Source organism: Globicephala melas, chromosome 21, assembly GCF_963455315.2.
Source record: "Globicephala melas chromosome 21, mGloMel1.2, whole genome shotgun sequence".
NCBI classification, from domain to species: Eukaryota; Metazoa; Chordata; class Mammalia; order Artiodactyla; family Delphinidae; genus Globicephala; species Globicephala melas.
This window is the reverse complement of record NC_083334.1, coordinates 30,247,531-30,272,069: the sequence shown is the minus strand read 5'-3', so window position 1 is coordinate 30,272,069 and position 24,539 is coordinate 30,247,531. Positions and strand designations below refer to the sequence as shown.

The window sequence follows — 24,539 nt, the reverse complement described above, 5'->3', positions numbered from 1 at the left end:
ATACCCTAAAGGATACTTGATGGTCTGCTCCCACATTGATCTTCAATAAGACACTTATCAAATGTCCAAAGGTTAAGCACAGGTTTGAAAGATTTTACATATTTAGTCTGGAACCAAAAGCTCATTGTAGACTTCCCTTTTTTCCTGTCAGCAATAATTTTTTGGGAATATTCTTATATTTGTCCAAAACTCTTCAACCTATTAAATCTAGATGGTATATTCTTGTGTGTATTTCAACCTTGATTTTATTACTGCCAATATGTTGCACAGTACTCAGTCATATTTGGGATATATAACATATATGACAAAGAGTTGAACTAAAACAATAAATGTATCAATTTTCCAATTATCAGACTTACTTCCTCAGTACCACAGTCACAGATTTCATTTCCCTCCACTCTGCCATTTCCACAGATTGATGCCGGAGCCCTCTGCATTTGTGGCTTATTCTGAAGACACCGGGCACCCATATTTGAAATGAAATTTTCAAAGTCACTCAAACTGCAATTGCTAAAAGTCTTCACACCGCTGGATTGCCTAAAGATGAATCCATATAATGTCATGGCAGTATACTTCTGAAAACACAACTCTATATTACATAAGTTAATTTCAAAATGTTAAATTCAAGAGGTAATGATAAATGTTCATAACAAGTGCTCAGAGGCCAAAGTCATTCTGCAGGAGGTCATGTGATTTCATTCACTGGAATACATATCTTCTCAAAACAAAATTAAGTTCAATAGGCAAAACTAAACAACCCAACTAGAAAATGGGCAAAGATTTGGATAGACATTTCCCCAAAGAAGACACATATAAATAACCAACAGGTATGTTAAAAGGTTATCAGTATAACTAATCATCAGGGAAACGCAAAAATAAAACAAAAGACCTCACACCTGTTAAGATGGCTATGATTCTTTAAAAAATAGATAAACAGTGCTGTCGAGGATGGATAGAAATTGGAACCCTAGTATATTGTTTATGGAAATGTAAATTGGTCCAGGCTCTTTTGAAAACAGGTGTGAGGTTCCTCAAAAAATTAAAACTAGAACTATCATATGATCCAGCAATCCTACTTCTGGGTATATATCTAAAACTACTGAAATCAGGATATATAAGTTATATCTGCACTCCCATGTTTATTGCAGCAATATTCACGATAGCAAAGATATGGAGTCAACCTAAATGTCCACTGAAAGATGAACGGATAAAGAAAATGTGGTTCATATCTGCAATGGAATATTATTCCGCCTTAAAAAAAAAAGAAGCAAGTCCTGACATACGCAACAACACAGAAAAGCCTCGAGGACATTATGCTAAGTGAAATAAGCTAGTCACAGAAAGTGAAATACTTCATGCTTTCACTTATATGAGATATTTAAAACAGTCAAACTCACAGATGCAGAGTTGACAAGGGGCTAGGAGGAGGGGCAAATGGGGAGTTGTAAAATGGGTGTAAAGTTTCAGTTATACAAGATGAATAAATTATAGAGATCTGCTGTTCAGCATAGTGCCTATAGTTAAGTAATAAATTTAAAATTGGTTAAGACAATTCCTGTTGAGTATTTCAACTACAATAAAAAAAATTAAGAACAGATAAGAGAATGACCAAGATGTTGGAGTAGGAAGACTCTAAGCTCACCTCCTCCCATAGGCACATCAAATTTATAACTATTCAAAGAGCAATTATTGATGAGAAAGACTAGAAGAGTAGCAGAAAAGATCTTCTACAACTAAAGATATGAAGAAGGAACCACAAGTAGATGGGTGGGAAGGGTGGAGACGTAGTAAAGGCAAGACCCATACCCCTGGCTGGGTGACCCACCAGTGAGCCAGTTCTAGCCTCCCTGAGACCAGCCTCCCCCCAGCAGCCAGCTCAACACTCGCACAACCTCTCCCACCAGGGGATACCACCAGCCCTGGTATCCCCTGGATTCTAGCCCCACCAACCAGTGGGCAGACACCAGTCCCACCAGGACCATCAGAGCCCTGCAGCCTGCCATGTCAGGACCCAGCTGACCCACCAGCAGGCCAACACCAGCCTCAGGACCCTCTGAGCTACACGAGTAGATGAACACCAGCTCTGGGACACCTCGGACCCCTTCATCAGCCAACCTGGGATCCAGCCCTGCTTACTAGCAGGCTGTCAACAGCTTTGGACACACTGGACCATGCAGTAAGCCATGTCAGGAACTGGTCCCACCCACCAGCAGACTGACATTAGATCCAGGACCCCTGGGCCCATAGCCACTCACCCCAACCCCAGATCCACCCACCACTGGGCCAGCACTAGCCCCAGGACCCCATGAGTTTCCACAGTCAGCCACCTGTGACACAGCTCTACCCACCAGTGGCCGGCAGCCTCTGAACAAGGCAGGGACTGGCAACCAACTGGACAGGGGGCCAGTCCAGCCAAGTCTACCAGACCACCCACAGTAGTCAGCCCATCACAACAGAAGGACCCTCACAGTCCTCTTAGGGGGACCGCTAGAGCATATAGGTCTGGGACCAGAGAGGAATGTGCTGCTGTGACGCATAGGACATCTACAAAAGGTCATTTCTCCAAGTTTGGGAAACAACTAAATACCAGATACATAGAAATAAAAACAGCAAATTAGGCAATATGAGGCAACAGAGGAATACGTTCCAAATGAAAGAAAAAGATAAAACCGCAAAAGAAGAACTGAGTGAAGTGGAGACAAGCAATCTACCTGATACAGAGTTCAAGGTAACAATCATAAAGATGCTCATAAAATTCGGGAGAAGAATGGATGAACAGAGCGAGCCATGAACAAAGAGTTAGAAAATTCAAAGAAGAAACAAAGAGAGATGAAGAATACAATACTTGAAATAAGAAATCTACCACAACGAATCAACAATAGGTTAGATGATACAGAGGAACAAATCAGTGAGCTAGAATAGAGCAGTGAAAAATCACTGAAGCTGAACAGGAAAAAGAAACATGTATAAGAAGAAATGAGGACAGCTTAAGAGACCTCTGGGACGATATCAAACATACTAACAGTCACATTATAGTAGCCCCAGAAGGAGAAGATAGAGAGAAAATGGGGCAGAGGACATACTGTATTTGAAGACATAATAGCTGAAGACTTCCCTAAGGTGGGAAAGGAAACAGACATCCAGGTACAGGAGTTACAGAGAGTCCCAAAGAGGATCAACCCAAAGAGGAACACACCAAGACACGCTGTAGTGAAAATGACAAAAATTAAAGATAAAGACAGAATATTAAAAGCAGCAAGGAAAAAGCAACAAGTTACATACAAGGGAACTCCCGTAAGGCTATCATCTGACTTTATAGCAGAAACTCTGCAGGCCAGAAGAGAGTGGCACCGTATATTTAAAGTGATGAAAGGAAGAAAAACTACAGCCAAGAATAGTCTAGCTGGCAAGGCTTTCATTCAGATTTGATGGCAAGGTCAAAAGTTTTACAGACAAGCAAATGCTAATAAATGGGTACCACCAAACCAGCTTTACAAGAAATGTTAAAGGAGCTTCTCTATGTGAAAAAGAAAAGGCCAAAACTAGAAACATGAAAATTACAAAAGAAAAAATCTTATAGAGAAATGCAAATATACAACAAAGGTAATAAATCAACAGCTTATAAATCTAGTAGGAAGGTTAAAAGACAAAAGTAGTAAAATCAGGGCTTCCCTGGTGGTGCAGTGGTTGAGAGTCCGCCTGCCGATGCAGGGGACACGGGTTCGTGCCCCGGTCCGGGAGGATCCCACATGGCGCAGAGTGGCTGGGCCCGTGAACCATGGCCGTTGAGCCTGTGCATCCGGAGCCTGTGCTCCGCAACGGGAGAGGCCACAGCAGTGAGAGGCCCGCGTACCACAAAAAAGAAAAAAAAAAAAGTAGTAAAATCATCTACATCTACAATAAGTAGTTAAGGGATACACAAACAAAAAGGTGATGTCAAAAACCGTAAACATTGGGGGTGGGAAGTAAAAATGCAGGGTTGTTAAAACGTGTTTGAACTTAAGAGATCAGCAACTTAAAACAAGCATATATATATATTGCTATACACAAACCTCATGGTAACGACAAACCAAAAATCTATAGTAGATATACACACAAAAAAGAGAAAGGCATCCAAACATAACACCAAATGTAGGCATCAAATCATAAGAAAAGAGAAAAAAGGAAGAGGACCTCAACAAAAAAGAACTACAAAAACAACTCCAAAACAATTAACAAAATGGGAATAAGTACATACATATCAATAATTAATTTAAATGTAAATGGACTAAATGCTCCAATCAAAGGCACAGAGTGGCTGAATGGATACAAAAACAACATCCATACATATGCTTCCTACAAGAGACTCACTTCAGATCTAAGCATATGACAAATCCACAGCTAATATCATACTCAAATGTGAAAAGCTGAAAGCATTTCCTCCAAGATCAGGAATAAGACAAGGATTTCCACTCTCACCAATTTTATTCAACATAGTATTGGAAGTCCTAGCTGCAGCAATCAGACTAGAAAAAGAAATAAAAGGAATCCAAATTGGAAACAAAGAAAGAAAACTGTCACTTTCTGCAGATGACATGATACTATATATAGAAAATCCTAACGACACCACCAAAAAACTACTAGAACTGATCAATGAATTCAGTAAATGTGCAGGATACAGTGTGATACATTTCTATACATTAACAACAAACTATGAGAAAGAGAAATTAAGAAAACAATCCCATTATCAATTGCTGTTAAAATGATTATACTACCCAAGGAAATCTATAGATTCAATGCAATTTCTATCAAAATATTAATGGCAGTTTTCACAGAGCTAGAACAAATAATTATAAAATTTGTATGGAAGCACAACAGACTCCAAATAGCCACAGAAATCTTGAAAAAGAACAGAGTTGGAGGTATCACACTCCCTGATTTCAAACTATGGTACAAAGTGCCAGTCAACAAACAAGTATGGTACTGGCACAAAAACAGACACATGGATAAGTGGAACAGAACAGAAAGCCCAGAAATAAACTCACGCACTTATGGTCAATTAATCTATGACAAAGAAGGCAAGAATATAAAATGGAGAAAAGACGGCCTGTTCAATAAATTGTGCTGAACAGCTACATACAAAAGAAACAAACTAGACTACTCTCTCACACTATGGAGAAAAATAAATTCAAAACGGATTAAAGACTTAAATGTAAGACTTAAACCATAAAACTTCTAGAAGTAAACAGGCAGTAAGCTCTTTAGACATTGATCTTAGTAATATTTTTTTGTATCTGTCTCTTCAGGCAAGGGAAACAAAAGCAAAAATAAATAAATGGGACTACATCAAACTGAAAAGCTCTTGTACAGTGAAGGAAACTATCAACAAAACGAAATGGTGGCGTATTGAATGGGAGAAGATACTTGCAAATGACATAGCTAATAACAGGTTGATATTTAAAATATACAAGGAACTCATACAATTCAACATCAATAAAACAACGCAACTGAAAAAGTGTGTAGAGGACCTGAACAGACCTTTTCCAAAGAAGACATACAGATGGCCAACAGGCACATGGAAATATGCTCAACATCACTAGTCATTATGGAAACTGAATCACAAGAAGATACTACCTCACACCTGTCAGAAGGGTTATTATCAAAAAAGAAAACAAATAGCGAGTGTTGGCGAGAATGTGGAGAAAAGGAAACCCTCATGCACTGTTGGTGGGAATGTAAATTGGTGCAGTCACTATGAAAAACAGTACGGAGATTCTTCAAAATTTCAAAACAGAACTACCATATGATTTGTCAGTTCCACTCCTGTGTATTTATCTGAAGAAACAAAAATGCAAATTAGAAAAGATACATGCATCCCTATGTTCATTAGAGCATTATTTACAATAGTTAAGGTATGGACACAACCTAAGTGCCCATCAATAGATTAATGGGAATAGAAGATGTGGTGTGTGTGTGTGTGTGTGTGTATATACACACACACACACACACACACACACATACACACACACACACATACATACACACACACACACACACACACACACATATACACACACAGTGGAAATTACTCAGCCATAAAAAACAATGAAAGCTTGCCATTTGTGATAACATGGATGGAACTAGGGGGCATTATGCTAAGTGAAATAAGTCAGGCAGAGAAAGATAAATACTGTATGATTTCACTTATATGTGGAATCTAAAAAACAAAACAAATGAACTAACAGAGCAAAACAGAAACAGTTACAGAATCAGAGAACAAAGAGGTGGTTTCCGGGGGGGAGGGGGGAAGACATAGGTGAGGGAGATTAAAAGGTGCAAACTTCTAGCTGCAAAATAAATGAATCGCAGGTATAAAATGTACTGTGGGGACTTCCCTGGCGGTCCAGTGGTTAAGACTCTGCACTTCCACTGCAGGGGGTGCCAGTTCGATCCCTGGTCGGGGAACTAAGATCCCACATGCCTCCCAGCACGGCCAAAATAAATAAATAAAATAAAATATTTAAAATAAAAAAATACAAGTAAAATATTTAAAATAAAATGGGGAACACAGTAACTATGTATTATCTTTGTATGGTGACATATAACTAGACATCATGGTGATCATTTTGAAATGTATAGAAATATCAAATCACTATGTTGTATAACAGGACTAACAAAACAAACAAAAAACTCATAGAAAAAGAAATCAGATGTGTGGGGGGAAGGGGAACTGCATGAAGGCAGTCAAAGTCACAAACTCCCAGTTATAAGTAAGTACTAGGGATGTAATGTACAATATTATAAATATAATTAACATTGCTCTACGTTATATATGAAATTTGTTGAGAGTAAATCCTAAAAGTTCTCATCACATGAAAAAAATTTTTCTACTTCTTTAATTATCTATATGAGATGATGGATGTTCACTAAATTTATTGTGATAATCATTTCATGATGGATGTAAATCAAATCATTATGCTGTACACCCTAAATTTATACAGCGCTATATGTCAGTTATATTTCAGTAAAACTGGAAGAAAAGACAGAATAGATAAATTTTATTTTTTATATGCATTACAAACTAAATCTACCTAAGAGAAAGTTTTGAGCTAATGGGTGTGGTTGTATGTAAATTCTTGCATATACAGAAAAAATATGGTTATGTATGTGTATGATACCTCTGCCTAGGTGAAATACAACTGAAATAATGGCACGGAGACAACCAAATATCCATTTATGTAAATTCCCAGATGTATATCAACAACTCTTCAAACTTCTACTTCCTCTATCTTTCCCTTGACCAAATTAAGAATCAAACTCTTTGAAAGTTTGAATCTCTTCTATTTCAATGGTTTTTCAATGTTTATTCATAGGTTTGTACTACATATATAATATGATAGATAATTCATTGAATTGTAAGTTGTTTGAAGCAGGAATTTTGTCATCTTTATGGTTGGTATCACTTATTACCTGCACAGTTCTAAGCAAACACAGAACCAACTGTCTGTTGATTCTTCCTAATAACAACAAACTTTCGTTAAACAGACTGTACTGTGCTTAGTCCTGAGCTTTCTCAAAGATTTCATAGAAATTGTATATTAATCAAAATTTAACATAATTATGTCCATATACCACTAATAAAAATAACTTCAGACAATATTTCCATAAGATGAGTCACTTTGCATATGCAGTACAACTTTGTAAGGTAAGGAGGTAACTGACATTTATTGAGTGCCTATTATCAGCCAGATATTTTATTCACTTGATTATTTAATCCTCACAACAAACAAGAGAGGTTGGTATTGTCATCAACATTTTATAGAAACTGAATTAAAGTTTAGAGAAGCTAGAAACCTCTTCAAACTCAGATAGTTTGTACATTAGCAGGATCAGTATTCACACACAGTTATCTAAGACTCCAAATTCAGGTACTTTTTACTCAAAATTTCATCTTTGAACAGTAAATAATTCAATAAAATATTTACTATTAAATATTAATAGATATTTTACTATAAACCATAAATTTTGATGATCTTAGCACCAAAACTGAACGGTGAAGAAAACTTTTAAATAAAAAAACTGTATAATATTTTTGATCTGGGAACTATTTATAGCTAACTGTATATAATCCCTAATTATTCACCTTTTCGCTGCCCATATGGCAGTTCTTAACTAAGAATGTGTGTTCCCAAAGTTTACTTGAATCAATTATCTGAAGTTTTTCCTAACGTTCATTTGGTTGCGATTTTGCACTCTAAATTCTAATGCTATGTTATTTTGCTCCCAAATTATTTTATAAAGGCTTATTGAAACTATGATATAACTAGCCTAAGTTCTGTATTCAAAGAACAGAGAAATTATGTGACAGAAGGAAATTATGCAAAAAAAATGTTGTACTCTCTACCATTTTTCTGAAGTTGGAGTTAGCACTTGACAGCATTTTACAGTATTTCATTTTTCTTTCAGGGTCTGTCTCTTGTCTACACTTCTTTCCCAACATTCCATATTCTCACTGTTCTTGTGTATCCCTACACCACCATTTTAATACCTCCTAGGTCTTTCTATTCCTCAAATAAGAAGAGATACCAGCACACTGATAAGTAACTTACTTGATTAATTGCATCCTCACAACAACTGTGAGATGTACCTATCATGATCTTCATTTTTCAGATGAGAAAAATAAGGGTTAGGGAAAATAGCAAACAAGTGAAAGATTCCAAAGCCCACATTCCCCTCAATGTATTCCTTACTCCAAGATGGTACCTCCTCTTCCCCAATCAAATTCCCATAGCTTAATAAAATTGGTCTTAGTAAGAAATTAAGAGAAAGCAATAAGAATAAAATAATTCAATTTCTTTGGATAACTGATAACTCCATACTCCTTCTAAATGTTTTTGCCTTTTTGTAAAATGATGCAACTGGATAGGTAAGCAAACCTTCACCATGAGTTTTCCCTAAGTTCCTACATTCATAGCTTTTGCCACTTTCTATGCTCTTTCCTCCCTCCACTTCTGAACTATTTGTTCAGACTATGTTAAAAGTTATCCACTTTTAAAAAGTAGATATAAATTGCATCATCAAAATAATATACTAGAAGGATTATTGAACTAAAGAATGAAGTTTGTACGAATATATTTTAATGTTCTTTTGCTACTTGGTTTAAATTAATTCCAATATATTAACTGTCCTCTATATGAAGTCAATATGGAGTAGAGAAAATAACAAAAGCTTTGAGTCAGATAAACCTGTTGACTAGTACCAATCTTGTGACTTATGAGATTTTAAGCAAAGTGATCAAACTCTCCAAGTTTCAGTTTTCTCATCTACAAGATACGGATAGTACCCATCCACTTCTTAGGGTTGTTATGAGGATTAAATGTTAATAAACAAGTAAAGTACCTAATTCAACTCTTTGGCTTATAGTGAGTACCCAATAAATCATTGGTGACATTACTGATATCAGCTGAAGTTGGCCACTTATTATCTGTATATCCAATGTAGAGTCATTTAGGCTCTCTGTACTCCAGGGCTTTAAAAAAAAAAAAACACATGGAAAAAGACAAATGGAAATAATCATAGTTGCCTTACTTACTCACATGCCTTCTTTGAAAATTACATAAAATAATGAATGAGATGTACTCTAGAAATGCAAAAGATATATCTATCTACATTTATAGATAGATCTTATATGTTCATTTACATATCTTACATATATATGCATATAAAATTGTTAGATTTTGTAAAAATTAAGATAATACTTGCTCTACACACATCACAAAAGTTTTTTAAGAAACTGGACAATATGTATGAAAGCAGTTTAAATGTCATACAGCACCATACAAATCCAAAGGCTTATTAACACAGATTCTAAAGCCGGAATGCCTGGGTTCAAAACTCAGGACTGCCACAACCAGCTCTCTGACCACAGATAGTTATCCTTTTATAATTCAATTTCTTATCTGTAAAGACGAGAATAACAGGACCTACCCTAAAGAGATGTGAGGATCAAATGACTTAACATATGTAAAGTGTTTGAAATAGTCTCTAGCACATAGCAAGCACAACGTAAATATTTGTTATTTTTATTATCATTACTCCCAGACTCTGGGTGACCTACACAAAACGTCTTGTCATAGCATACTTGAGAATAGTTGGCCAAATGGACAATAGGCCCAGAATGGTAATTTTCATATTGCTTATATAGCTATATAAATTTTATATTTGATTTAATAAATGTTATATTTAATTTATTATACATTTAATTTAATGAAATTATATATTTTATACATATAAAATATTGTTTTTATATATAATCCATGGAGAACTAAATTGTAATAAAATGTGTGTATATAAAAATATATATGTTTGTGTTTGAGCTATTTTTAGAAAGTAAGTGTTAACCGTAGGTGGTGCTTAGAAGTAACTATAAAAAGAGCATGTTTTCAGAAATTAATGGCTTCTTTTCACTTTTGACTTTTGATTGTTCTTCAGTTATGAATAGGTCATACTTAACATAGGCCCTTTTTACAAATAAAAACTGTAGAACACTAATGACATCTGCTGTAGCCCTTGTACGATATACTATGTGGGGAACACTGGCAAATTTAGAAATCACTGTAACTAATCCATCACACACTTGTAGGATTTTACAATTTAAAAAACACCTTCCCATTTTATTTTCTCATTTTATTCTTATATCACTCTGTGAAGTAGGAGAACAGGCATAATCATTCCCATTTTAAAGATGACAAAAATAAATCTAAGCAAGGCCTAGTAATTTATCCAAAGTCACACAAATATTATATTCTTTAGATCATAGTTTTTCCACAACATTAATATACTCTAAAAGCAAAACAGAAAATTTTGTCTAAAAACAAAGGTCACTTGTTTTGGCCTATGACATATTTTTAAAGATCCTTATTAAGTGATTTCTTAAAATACACAGCCTATGGAGAATTCCTTTACTAATGTATCTTGCAGACTGGATTTGCTATCTTTGACTGTTCTTAATGCTAATCTCCCACCATACTATTCTTAGGCTTAAAATCTCATATTTATATTTTGTGGTCCTTGGTCCATTTATAGTTAATTCATGCTATAAGCAAATACTAAAATTTTTCACTTCAGTTATTTAAAACAAAATAAATACAACAAATAAATAAATCTTATTCTTTAAAAACTTACATGGCTTTTGGACTCATTATGCAGATGGCTCCTGAACATCGACATTTCCTTGGGTCATCATATGATATGCCCAGACTGAGTCCCAGCATCTGGGTGACAATAATTGAAAATGCCTCCAAAGTTATCCCCTTGGGATACTACATTAACAACAAAGAAAATTCAAATAAAAGACAATTCACTGAAGGGTGGTAAAAGTAATATTTTTCTAATTATGAACATTTTATTGATTTATCAAATACTTAAGATTATGGAAATGCAGTTCATTGGACAAGTAAGAAGCTGAAGATCTTCTTATGAAATTTTATTGAGATATAAGCATATTGAGCCTATGTCTAGCTTTGCCATGATTTAATAATCGAATGCTTTTAAGATAATTCTTAAATAACTGTCCTAACTATATAAAAGAGCTATTTTTACATTAGATTTTTGGCTATATGGACCATGATCTTCCATTCACCTAATTTCTTAGGACAGCTCTCATGTTCATTCAGGAGAGTCCACATGATACCCCACCCCTCAGCTCACAAAGTGGCCACATAACCAAATTCCTCAGTTGTAAGTACGCTATCTGCTTCCTGCCAAGATTTTCAATGACACAGTAACTAGCATCAGGAGAAACCACGGAAAACAGACCCTCAGGAAAGCATTCTTGTGATTAGGCTGTCACATATTTAATGAGTGCATAAATATCTTCCTTGCCAAGGAGAAATGGGACACTGGTAATTCATGATATGCAATGACATCATAATTTCTCAAATTTTGCCAAATGTGGCATAAGTTAAGGTGTAGGTAGAGGCCAAGTTGTGAGGAACATCAAGGCACTTCCCTGTTATAAAGACAAGCTATAATAAATATTTTGGGGTCAACTGGCTTCTTATGGCAGTACTAGAGGAAGCACATTATGAAAAGCAGAAAGGAAAAACTGTAAATGAACAACTGATAATGCAAATAGGCAATCAGAAAGCCTCTGCAGCAGCACTGTAGTGACTATCACCTCCTGCACTTGTTGGTTTGATACAGCTGAGGACCAAACTCAGGGCCTAGCTATAAGTACTGTAGGGTTCCAGCTCCAATTTAACTATCAAACCTACCAGGTTTGGTGTGGAAGGGGTCAGAATCTGAAACTTGGGGTGGGAACAACTGGAGTGACATGAACAAATATCCCTGGACGTCCCTTGCCCGTAGAGTAAGCCTCCCTCTAAACAATGAAAGAGGGCTTCACTGGTGGAGCAGTGGTTAAGAATCCACCTACCAATGCAGGGGACATGGGTTCAAGCCACAGTCCGGGAAGACCCCACATGCCGTGAAGCAACTAAGCCTGTGCACCACAACTACTGAGCCTGAGCTCTAGAGCCCGCGAGCCACAACTACTGAAGCCTACGTGCCACAACTGCTGAAGCCCGCGTGCCTATAGCCCGTGCTCCACAATGAGAAGCCCATGCACCACAACGAAGAGTAGCCCCCACTCGCCGCAACTAGAGAAAGCCCATGCGTAGTAACGAAGACCCAACGCAGCCAAAAATAAATTAATTAATTAAAAAAAAACAATGAAAGAGCCCCTACATTTAAAAAAATGACACTTAATGACAATACCTGGGACATTTGTCTCATCACCCCTCATTGTCTCCAGGTCCATAGTAAGAATTAAATTGCAACAGGAGTGATATCACCAAGATGGCAACATAGGTCTTTCCCAACTTCACTCCCCCTCACAAGAAGAACAACGAGCAACTATTCATGGACATCACTGAGAAAATTCTAGAACATGGAGGTAAGGCTGAAGCAGCCCCTGTACCAGAGACCAAGACAGACCTCATTAGAAGGTTAGGAGGAGCAGATATACACTGAATGCATTGCCCCTCCCCAAGACTGGTGCAGCACCACACCGAGAGGTCTTCCCAGAGCCTACAGTCCCTCAAGTGGGAAAAGAGCCTAGAGTGGACATCCAGATCCCCTAGTATTGTGGATCACTTCTGGGAGCCCCTACTCTGATCTTACCTCATAAGAATCACAAAGGATGAGTGAGACTTGACCCCTGGGAATCTGATCATGACAGAGAAGGCAGGAAGGGCTTGCAGCAATCACTGCTTGCATCTTGGCAGGCCGAGTTCCCATCTATAGCACCTGTAGGTGCCAACTAGCAGCTGTGCTCATCTGCAGAGCCAGGACAGTGGAACAGTATGACAAGGGAAGTCAATGAGGTATGGGAATGCCTGATTTGAGTCCTCAGATGAAAAGCTTTGCCAGCCCTGGAACCTGGTCTGCTACCCACCTCCACCCAGTCAGGGGAGTTGTTCATAGCCCTGCCTAATGCCTAGTATAGCTCCCGGCTCCCCCTGACCAGAAGCCTGGTCAGAACACCTGGTAGCTGCATAGTGCAGCAACACTTGAGCAGAGAGTATGGCAGGCAGAATTGATTGTTCACAGAGCAAAGCCTGTGGCACTGTTTGGCCAGGAAACCTGGAGTGCCAGTTAGATTGAGTCAAGACCACAAACAAAGAGCTAAGCTGGTTTTCCCATTACACCTGGACAAGGACACAAATTCATAGCCCTTCCCACTGCTACATATAGCCTTCAGAAAGCCCAACCAACGAATCTAGCCAGAGCACACAGGAAGCTGTGCTGCCCACCCAACAACCCTGCTTACAGTGGCACTTGAACAGAGAGCACAGCCCATGGTTTTCCCCATCTTCAGAGCAAAACCCAGTGGCCCCATGTGTCCAAGGAATTAAGGGCACAGTCTGCTTAATGTGGGTCTACAAACAATGAGCCATGCAGGTCATGTGCTCCCTGTCAGAGCACGGAAGCTAATTCACCTCCCAGCTACTGCTGAGTAAAGTTCCCTGTCCTGACCTTCTAGGAAGCCTGACCAGTGAATCTAAACAACCACAGAGTATATCCTACTGCCTCTCTTGGGCAGGGAACCTCACTATCAGTCCTATCCAACAGTTAATAGCCAGTGGTACCCCCTCCCCTGACCTCAGAGGTTGGGCAGTGGCCTTGCCCAAAAATAGATCCTGCCTGCCCAAGGACATGTCCAGAAACCTAAACTGAGCTGACTAGTGAAGAACTGTCTCTGCCAAAGTGAGCCTGTAAAGTCTGGAAGAGGAGACCAATAACTCAAATGCACAGGTACCAAAGTAAGGAATGAAGGAGCAAGAAAAATCGGGTGGATGTGACACCATCAAATCAAACTAAAAATGCTGCAAAATAACTAACCCAAAATAAATGGAGATCTATGAAGTGTCAGAGAAATAATTTAGAATAATCTTCTTAAAGAAGTTTAGTGAATTACAAGAACACACAGATGACCAAACGAAAGTAGTAAAACAATGAATGAACAAAATAGGTTCAACAAAGGAACAGAAACCATTAAAAAGAGATATCCTAGAGCTGAAAAACACGACTGAAGCATTCAATAGAGAGCTTCAACAGTAGACCCAACCAGGCAAAATAAAGAATCAGTGATCTAGAAGGCAGGAATATTTTAAATTATCCAGTCAGAGGAGCAAAAATAAAAAAAGAATGAAAAAGAAAGCAAGCCTACAGGACTATGGGACAAACACACACACACACACACACACACCCCAATAACCATATCATGGGAATTCCAGAAGGAAAAGAAAAAGGACAGAAAGTATATTTAAAGCAATAATGGCTGAAATTTTCCAAAAACTGGGAAAGAAATGGACATCCAAGTATATGAGGCACAAAGGACCCCAAATAGGTTGAACTTGAATAGGGCTACACCAGGACACATTACAATTAAAAAAGACAAAGAAAGAATTTTGAAAGAAGAGAGGAAAAAAAACCAAGTTACATACAAGGGAACCCCCATAAGACTATCAGCAGGTTTCTCAACAGAAATATTTCAGGTGAGGAGAGAATGGGATTATATATTCAAAATACTGAAAGAAAAAAACCTGTCAACCAAGAATTCTATGCCCAGCAAAACTGTGCTTCAGAAATGAAGAAGAGACCATGATTCCCAAACAAATAAAAGCTGAGGGGGCTTCCCTGGTGGCGCAGTGGTTGAGAGTCTGCCTGCCGATGCAGGGGACACAGGTTTGTGCCCCGGTCCGGGAAGATCCCACATGCCGCGGAGCGGCTGGGCCCGTGAGCCATGGCCGCTGAGCCTGCGCATCCGGGGCCTGTGCTCCACAATGGGAGAGGCCACAACAGTGAGAGGCCCGCGTATTGGAAAAAAAAACAAAACACCAATGGCGTTTTTCACAGAGTTGGAACAAATACTTCTAAAATTTGTATGGAAACACAAAAGTCCCAGAACAGTCAAAGCAATCTTGATAAAGAACAAAGTTGAAGTTATCATGTTCCCTGATTTTTTGTACCTGTCTCCTCAAGCAAGGAAAATAAAAGTAACAATAAACAAATGGTACTACAACAAACTAAAACGTTTTTGCATAGTGAAGAAAACCAACCACAAAATTAAAAGGGAAACTACTAAATGGGAGAAAATATTTGCAAACAATATATATAATAAGGGGTTAATATTCAAAATATACAAAGAACTCACACATCTCAACATCAAAAAACCCCCAAAAAACCTGATTTAAAAATGGGCAGAGGACATGAATAGACATTTTCCAAAAGAAGACAAACAGATGGCCAACAGACACATGAAAAGATGCTCAAAACACTAATCATCACGGAAATTAAAATCAAAACCACAATGAGAAACCACCTCACACCTGTCAGAATGGCTGTCATCAGAAAGACAAAAACAAGTGGTGGCAATGATGTGGAGAAAAGGGAGCCCCTGTGCACTGTTGATGGGACTGTAAATTGGTGCAGCCACTACGGAAAACAGTATGGAGGTTCCTCTTAAAATTAAAAATTGGACTGCATATAATCCAACAATTTCACTTGTGGGTATTTTTCCAAAGAAAACAAAAACACTAATACTAAATGATATGTACCCCAATGTTCATTGCAGCATTATTTACCATAGCCATGATATGGAAACAACCTAAGTATCCATTGTTAGATGAGCGGATAAAGAAGATATGACATGTGTGTGTATACATATACATACATGCATATATATATATATATATGCATGTATGTATATGTATACACACACACACACACACAGTAGATTAATACTCAGCCAATAAAATCTTGCCATTTGCACCTACTGTATAGCACAGGGAACTCTGCTCAATATTATGTAACAACACAAATGGGAAAAGAATTTGAAAAAGAATAAATACATGCATATGTATAACTGAATCACTTTGCTGTAAACCTGAAACTAACACAACATTGTTAATCACCTATACACCAATATAAAATAAAAAGTCAAAAAACATAAAAAATAAATTTTAGGGCTTCCCTGGTGGCACAGTGGTTGAGAGTCCACCTGCCGATGCAGGGGACGCAGGTTTGTGCCCCAGCCCAGGAAGATCCCACATGCCGCAGAGCGGCTAGGCCCATAAGCCATGGCCGCTGAGTCTGCACGGCCGGAGCCTGTGCTCCGCAATGGGAGAGGCCACAACAGTGAGAGCCCCGCGTACTACAAATAAATAAATAAATAAATAAATAAAATTTTAAAAAATCTTGCCATTTGTTGTACAGATGAACCTGTTTACAAGACAGAAATAGAGACATAGTGAACAAATGTATGGACACCAAGGGGGGAAAGGGGGTGGGGGGGTGGGATGAACTGGGAGATTGGGACTGACATATATACACTAATATGTATAAAATAGGTAACTAATGAGAACTTGCTGTATAGCACAGGGAACTCTACTCAATGCTCTGTGGTGACCTAAATGGGAAGGAAATCCAAAAAAGAGAAGATATATGTATACATACAGCTGATTCACTTCACTGTACAGCAGAAACTAACAAGACATTGTAAAACAACTATACACCCCCCCAATAAAAATCTTGCCATTTGCAAAAACATGGAAGGTCTATCTGGAGAGTATTACACAGAGTGAAATAAGTCAGACAGAGAAAGACAAATATGTATGCTCTCACTTGTACTTGAAATCTAAAAACAAAACAAACAAACAAAAGAAAATGAAAACAAACTCAGGTAGTGAAGACAGATGGGTGGCCGCCAGAGGGGAGGGGGTAGGGTGGTGGTGAAATAGGTAAAGTGGATTAAGAAGTACAAACCTCCAGTTATAAAATAAATAAGCCATGGGGGTATAATATACAGCATATAAAATAAGGTCAATAATATTAACTTTGTATGGGGACAGACAATTACTAGACTTGTCATGACTTTTTGTAAGGTATGCAAATGTCAAATCACTGTGTAGTACACCTGAAACTAACATAATGTTGTACGTCAACTGCATTTCAATTTACAAAAAGATCAAATGGAAATTGGAAGAGTTATGTATAGAGATGTTTATTAAATATTGTTCGTAATGGCAAAAATAGAAACAACCAAAATTCCCATGAAAATCATAAAGGATACAGTGTGGCATTAATATAATAAAGTATCAAGCACCAATGCAAAAAATTTACTAGGCACAAAGGATTTTGAGGACAGTGAAGCTACTCTCTATGACACTATAATGCTAGATATATGTCATTATATATTTGTCAAAACTCACACAATGTATACCACCAAAATGAACCTTAATGTAAGCTGTGAACTTTTGGTGGTTGTAATGTGTCAGTGTAGGTCCATCATCTGTAACAAATGCACCTCTCTGGTGTGGACGTTAACAGTGAGGGAGGTTATGTGTGGGGGTGGGCAGGGACTACATGGGATATCTCTGTACTTCCCTCTTAATTTTGCTATGAACCTAAAATTTCTCTTAAAAAACAAAGCCTTTTAAAAATTAACTGTAATTCCATTAAATCTCAAAATTTTAAGTGGAAACCAAAAAAAATCTATTTGCAGAATGATACAGCAGGATACAATTTATATTATGTTTAAAGCATAAAAAACAATTCTTGTTCAGAGACATATTCAATTGTGGTAAAAGTATAAGAGCTTTTAAACAAAGAAATATAAAGGTTTATAAAAATATAAGTACAAAAGCTTTGTAAAAGCATCATTCCTTGAATTCAACTCCTCTAATAATTCTATCCTACATCCTGCCTCACCCACTCATTCCTATGGTTCACACTCTAGATCCTGTCAACAGATTTTTATCAATAACTGCAAGCCCTCCGTCATCTCTGTGCATCCCACATCCTGACCACCTGCTGTCTCTCCTGATAACTCCACTAGCACCTCAACTACAACAATCTGCATACCCATCAGCACAACCAAACCATGTTCCTACATTTTCACTGTTCCTAACCTCCTTACTGACTTCTCTCCTCTTTTAAGCAGTTCAGATTCTCTTACAAACACCCTCAATTTCCTTGCCATCCTTTCACTTCATAATGAGTTGACAAAAACACAATACATCAATCTGCAGAATGCTGAGAGAGAAGGATGTTAGAACTAGGATTCTAAGCCTAGCCAAATTACCAATCAAATGTGGAGGGAAAGCAAAAGTGTTTTCATTAATAAAATAACAGTGTTTGCCACTTATATACACTGCGTCTAAAATTTTTTAAACTTGAGTTATGCCAGAAAAAAAGCAAAGAATTCCAAGAAAAGGAAGATGAAGTTTAATTTTCTGTGGCAGTTGGTTCCGCCCACAGAAGTAAAATAAGTTAGAAAAAAATGGACAAGACCTCTTTTGGCCATCAAAGCTTTACCAGAATAGCAACATATTTACTTCTTGATTCAGAGTTAATATCATTTTTATATTCATAATACCATAAAATATTTATTGATTTAACTTAAAAATCAACCTGTAGACAAAGCACAAAAGTTCTATAAAATAAATTATAAATTTTATAACTCTTAACAATGGATATGAGAAGTGTACTATTTTACATGTCTCATTTTTCATAGCAAATAATCAATGGACTTTGCATAAGGTAAAAAGAATTTTTAAAATAATTAATATAAATAAAAACATAAATACATTAAGATGGTAATATATTATGCAATAATATTTAATATATTATATATTATTGTGTATTATATTGTATAACATCTATAATATATAATTACATATATTATGTATATACATATAATATTTAAGAATGTGTTTAATATAGATTACTATTATAAGTATTAATAAAGTAATAAAAACGTCATAATATATATGACAAATAGAGTGGATTAAATATGTCAAAGATAATATTACCAATGTTGTCTAAAGTTTATTAATCAAAATAGGGGTCAAAGTATATATTTTTTAAATAAATAAACTTAACTACCAGAGAATTTAAATAGAAATTATAAATTCTTACAGGACTTCATGAAGAGGATAAAGAAGACAGTTTTGTTAACAAACTTTGCTTTGTATAGCTACAATTTAAACAATTTTACATATACATGCATGCATGCATAAATTCTGTAATAAAAATAATTGGAAGAGTATCAGAAATAAAAATATGTATGCAAAATCCCATTTTTGCAAAAACATATAATGGGGAGCCACAGTAACAGATAAAAACTCAAAGTACGAGATACATATTAATCAAAATGTTAACAGTGATTATTGCTTCATCCCTGGGAAGACGCCAGATTATATGTTTCCTTTTATGTTTCTATATGTTCTTTTTTTTTTTTTTTTTTTTTTTGCAGTACGCGGGCCTCTCACTGTTGTGGCCTCTCCCGTTGCAGAGCACAGGCTCCGGACGCGCAGGCCCAGCGGCCATGGCTCACGGGCCCAGCCGCTCCGCGGCACGTGGGATCCTCCCGGACCGGGGCACGAACCCGTGTCCCCTGCATTGGCAGGCGGACTCTCAACCACTGCGCCACCAGGGAAGCCCTCTATATGTTCTTTTAAAAATGGACATGCATAACATAAATTACTTTGTAACTTAAAAATACTATATAGTACTTAAACTTATTTTTAAAAAGGATCAATAGGTGGGGGAAAGGCTCAATGAATTACTTCTCTATCAGTGATGCATCTAATTACACCAATAATTTATTTAAATATAAAATATTTATCAGAACTATAAATATTTAAAATAGACATAAAAGTTTCTTTTAAATATTACGTAGAAAAATTTGAAACATTTTAACAGATTTTTATCATACATTTTGGTTCATCATTTGTTTTGATTTTGAAGTTAATTTATCTATAAGACTATTTTTCCAATTTTATACCTACAAGAAAAAAAATCTATTTTGGTTATAGAAATATCTTTACAGATAATTTTTCATAATATACTCTTCTATATAATAAGGGATACATGTGTATTTATTATATTTTTATTCCACTTTAACTTCCAAATAATTGCAATAAGACACTTGTACTTCAGAATACTATACTTCTACATACTTCAAAGTACTTCTACATACTTCAAAGTTCTAAGAGTGATGGAATATAAATGCAATCTCTAAATGTAGATATAAATGTGAAGTGTATAAAATATATGCTGTAATACTGGGTAATTTTTAAATGTATTTTTTTCAAATAATAAGATTAAATAATTACATACCAAAGCAATTCCTGCAGAATAACTGGTAACACACATCTTTCCAGGAAATGCTGCTCCCACATAATCTGGATAATCTCTATAGCTAAATAAATAAGTATATAATTATAGTTAATTTTGACAAACAATTCACATGTGATAACTCCTGCTAGTAATTTGTCTGTAGTTCATAAATTTCTAGTCTGAAGCAAATTGAAGTACAATCTTTCCGTATGGAGTTAACTGCTTCAAATTTGTAAAATAGTCTTCATTAAATGAGATTAAGCAATCTGGGTTCCTAAAACGTATCCAATGGATCCAAGTTATTGATGACTTTACTGTTCTTGTGACGTGTGGTTAGGGTTACTAAAGCCTTGATCAAACATTTCAATCAAAAGCATTTTGCTGAATTACAATGACAAATAGTTTTAATGTATGGATTAAAAGTTTTCACTCAAATGTAGAAAAGCTCACCATTTTCTCACTGGAATGATTTTATTGTTCTACAACTCACCATTATTTTTTTCTGCTTTGAGAAGAAGAGTCCGTATAAACTGCCACGTAATAATAGCACTATTCTCATGGATTTACATAAACGATTCTATTTAATCCTCAAATCCAGCCAGTGAATTAGATACTATTTTTTCCCCACTGAACAAATCAAACATCAGATGGGAAGTACAAGTAACTTGCTCAGGGCAGCACAGGTAAGTGCTGCTGAAGGATATGAACTTGGACAGTTTGAATGCAGAGCCATACTCTCAACCACTAAGATATAGATGCTCCAAACATATTCTGCCATCTTTAGAGCCCCAGCCAAAACGAACATTCCAAGACGTGTGTAAAAAAGCTTGGTACGCAATTCTCAGTTTGAAATGCCTCCTCAGTCTCAACTGCACTGCACTTCACAATTGCACTGTCTCTCCACTGCTCCCTTATTCTGTCTCACTGATATTGTTTATACATAAGCACTTGTTTCCAAGTATTTGCCTTTAACACCCAACTTTGGCTTTACATTCCAATATGAAAGTATTGTTTACACTTTCTTCATTCAAGATAGTTCTCCCAATAGATAAGACTTTCCCCCTATCTCTATGCATACTCCTGATGAGCTGGATTCAATAATAGCTATTTTTTACTTAATACGGCCACCCAGTCTCCACATCAAATCAGTTATCAAGATTTACTGTTTTACTCCTTCAACTTTTCTTGTATCCCTCCCCTCCTCCAGAGGTTCAGCTCCAGTTATAACTATGAATTCCATACTCTTTGAAAAGAACTATTATTTAGTCCCATGTCTCTAGGCATATTGTTTCCATAACCTGGAATGCTTTCCACCTCCTTTCACTGAATTTAAACATTCCTGGGACTTCCTGGTGGTCCAGTGGTAAAGAATCTGCTTCCAATGCAGGGCATGAGGGTTTGATACCTGGTTGGGGAACTAAGATCACACATGTCACGGGGCAAGTAAGTCAGCACACCACAACTAGAGAGAAGCCTGCACACTGCAACGAACATCCCAAGTGCTGCAACTAAGACCCGTCACAGCCAAAAATTTTTAAAAAATTAATTATATTAAGTAAAAACAATAAATATTTTTTAAAAATTCCTCAATCTGCCTTCTCACTTCTAATTTGATTAGCACGTCTTTAACTTGGCCCTTTTGTTATATGTTACTTTGAGTCTCTCTCTCACTCTTGCTCTTGCTCTCACTCTCATTGTTTCTTCCTCCTGTAAACTAAACAAGTAGAGATAATGTACCAACATTAATCTTCTGGAGTGACATCAGCAAGATGGCAGAATAGGAGTTTTTTAGCCCTCATCTCTCCACAGAAACAACAATTTTGACAAACAACCACGGATGTGGCCCAAGGCCCAAGGAAAGGCCCCATGCCACACTGGAGCAAAAAATCCAAGAAGAGACACATTGAAGAAGGTAAAAACAGTTTCACTTTACCCGTGTCACCATTCCCCCAAGGCAGCACAGCTCAGTGCCAAAAGAGCCGCCTTCAGCCATGATTCCTCCCACAAGGGAAGGTGAGAGTATAGTGAATACTGCCAGCTATGCAAGATGATGCCAAAGAGGCCCACTTTTTAAACGTCCATTGAGAGATGAATGGATAAAGAAAATGTGATGTATATATACAGTGGAATATAATTCAGCCTCAAGAAAGAAGGAAATCCTGACATTTACAACATGGATAAACCTGAAGGACATTATGCTAAGTGAAATAAGCCAGACATAAAAAGGCAAGCACTGTATGATCACACTTATGTGTGGAATCTAAAATAATCCAACTCATAAAAGCAGCGAGTTGAATAGTGGTTGCCAGGGGTTGGGAGATGGAGGAAATGGGGAGATGGTCAAAGATACAAGGTTTCAGTTATGTAGGCTGAATAAGTCCTGGAGTTCTAATGTACAGCATGATGATTATAGTTAATAATACTGCATTGTATATGTGAAATTTGCTAGAGAAGATCTTAAGATTTCTCACCACACACCAAAGAATGTTAACTATGTAAGGTGGTGTATATGTTAATTAGCTTATGATTTCACAATGTATACATATATCAAATATCACATTGTACTCCTTAAATATGTATAATTTTTATTTGTCAATTACACCTCAATAAAGCTGTAAATGAATAAAACTAATAAAAGCAAATATAGGGAAACTGAGGCAGAGAGCATCAATTGCCCTAGGTGACAGGGCTGAAGTTAAATGCAGGCAGTTGGCCTCCAGAGTTTAAATTTGAATCACTATGCAATATTATCTCAATAAACATTCGTTGAATAAAGGACAGATTGTAAACGGTTAAAAAATTAAGCTTGCTATGTTCATTGTTCCTACTGTAGGGCCTAAACCAGATTATAAATTTCTGGAGTACAAATTTCTGGAGTACAAAGACCAGAAAATAATAGATAATTACTGTTATTTATCGTAATTTTATAGTATTTATTCTAGGACATTACTCATATGCAAAGTATGTTGATGCATTAAAATAACATCAAGGGATCAAGAAGGGGTATTATTCAAGTTCAAGGAGACTGACTGTACCATAATTTCTACATTTCTAATGGGATAAATGCTCTCACCAATTTCACTTATTACTGTATCAAATTTCAACATCCTATTAAAAGGATAATACATCATGTCAAAATTGAGATTTATTCTAGGAATGCAAGATGGTTCAAGATTAGGAAATATATCACTATAATTATTTCTATTGAATGCCAATAAGAGTATCTTATGTCATCCCTATAAAAGCTGAAAGATTATTTTTCGTTCTTTTTTTTAAGATTTTTTGATGTGGACCATTTTTAAAGTCTTTATTGAATTCGTTAAAATATTGCTTCTGTTTTATGTTTTGGTGTTTTGGCCCTGAGGCATGTGGGATCTTAGCTCCCCGACCAGGGATCAAACCCACAACCCCTGCATTGGAAGGAGAAGTATTAATCACTGGACTGCCAGGGAAGTCCCTGAAAGATTATTTTTCAAATTGTTGGTATAGTATGAATCTATGAATATTGCCCTACTATTATTCAAATTCTAAAACATGCCTGTGCACACACACAGAGCCAAACCTACATTTTAGCCCCCAAAGCTAAAAAGTATTACTCAATGAGGTAACATTCCCTAAAGAATAAAACAGACATGACCCATGTTACCATTATTACTACTACTAGTTTAAACTGTATTAAACTAGCCAAAGCAATAAGAACAGAGAAAGAAACTGAAAATATAAAATTAAATAGCAAGAGATAAAACTACCTGTATTTGCAGATGGTATCATTATATGAGTGAAAAAACCAATGTAATAGACTTAAGAATGATTAAAAACAAAGAAATTTAGTAAGGCAATAGGATATAAAATCAATATGAAATTAAGGTAATCTT

The 24,539-nt window shown here is 36.5% G+C and overlaps 1 protein-coding gene across 1 annotated transcript in view; it reads right to left on the bottom strand.

Annotated features, from left to right (window-relative positions):
• The window catches only part of ADAM32 (ADAM metallopeptidase domain 32), a 167,006-nt gene that overhangs the window by 90,573 nt on the left and 51,894 nt on the right, over positions 1-24,539 (bottom strand). The window contains exons 10-12 of the mRNA XM_060291569.1: positions 20,665-20,746; positions 11,164-11,300; positions 360-537 (exon numbers count right to left, since the gene is read on the bottom strand). Coding sequence (XP_060147552.1) covers positions 360-537; positions 11,164-11,300; positions 20,665-20,746 — 397 coding nt within the window. The remainder of the gene's footprint in view (positions 1-359; positions 538-11,163; positions 11,301-20,664; positions 20,747-24,539) is intronic.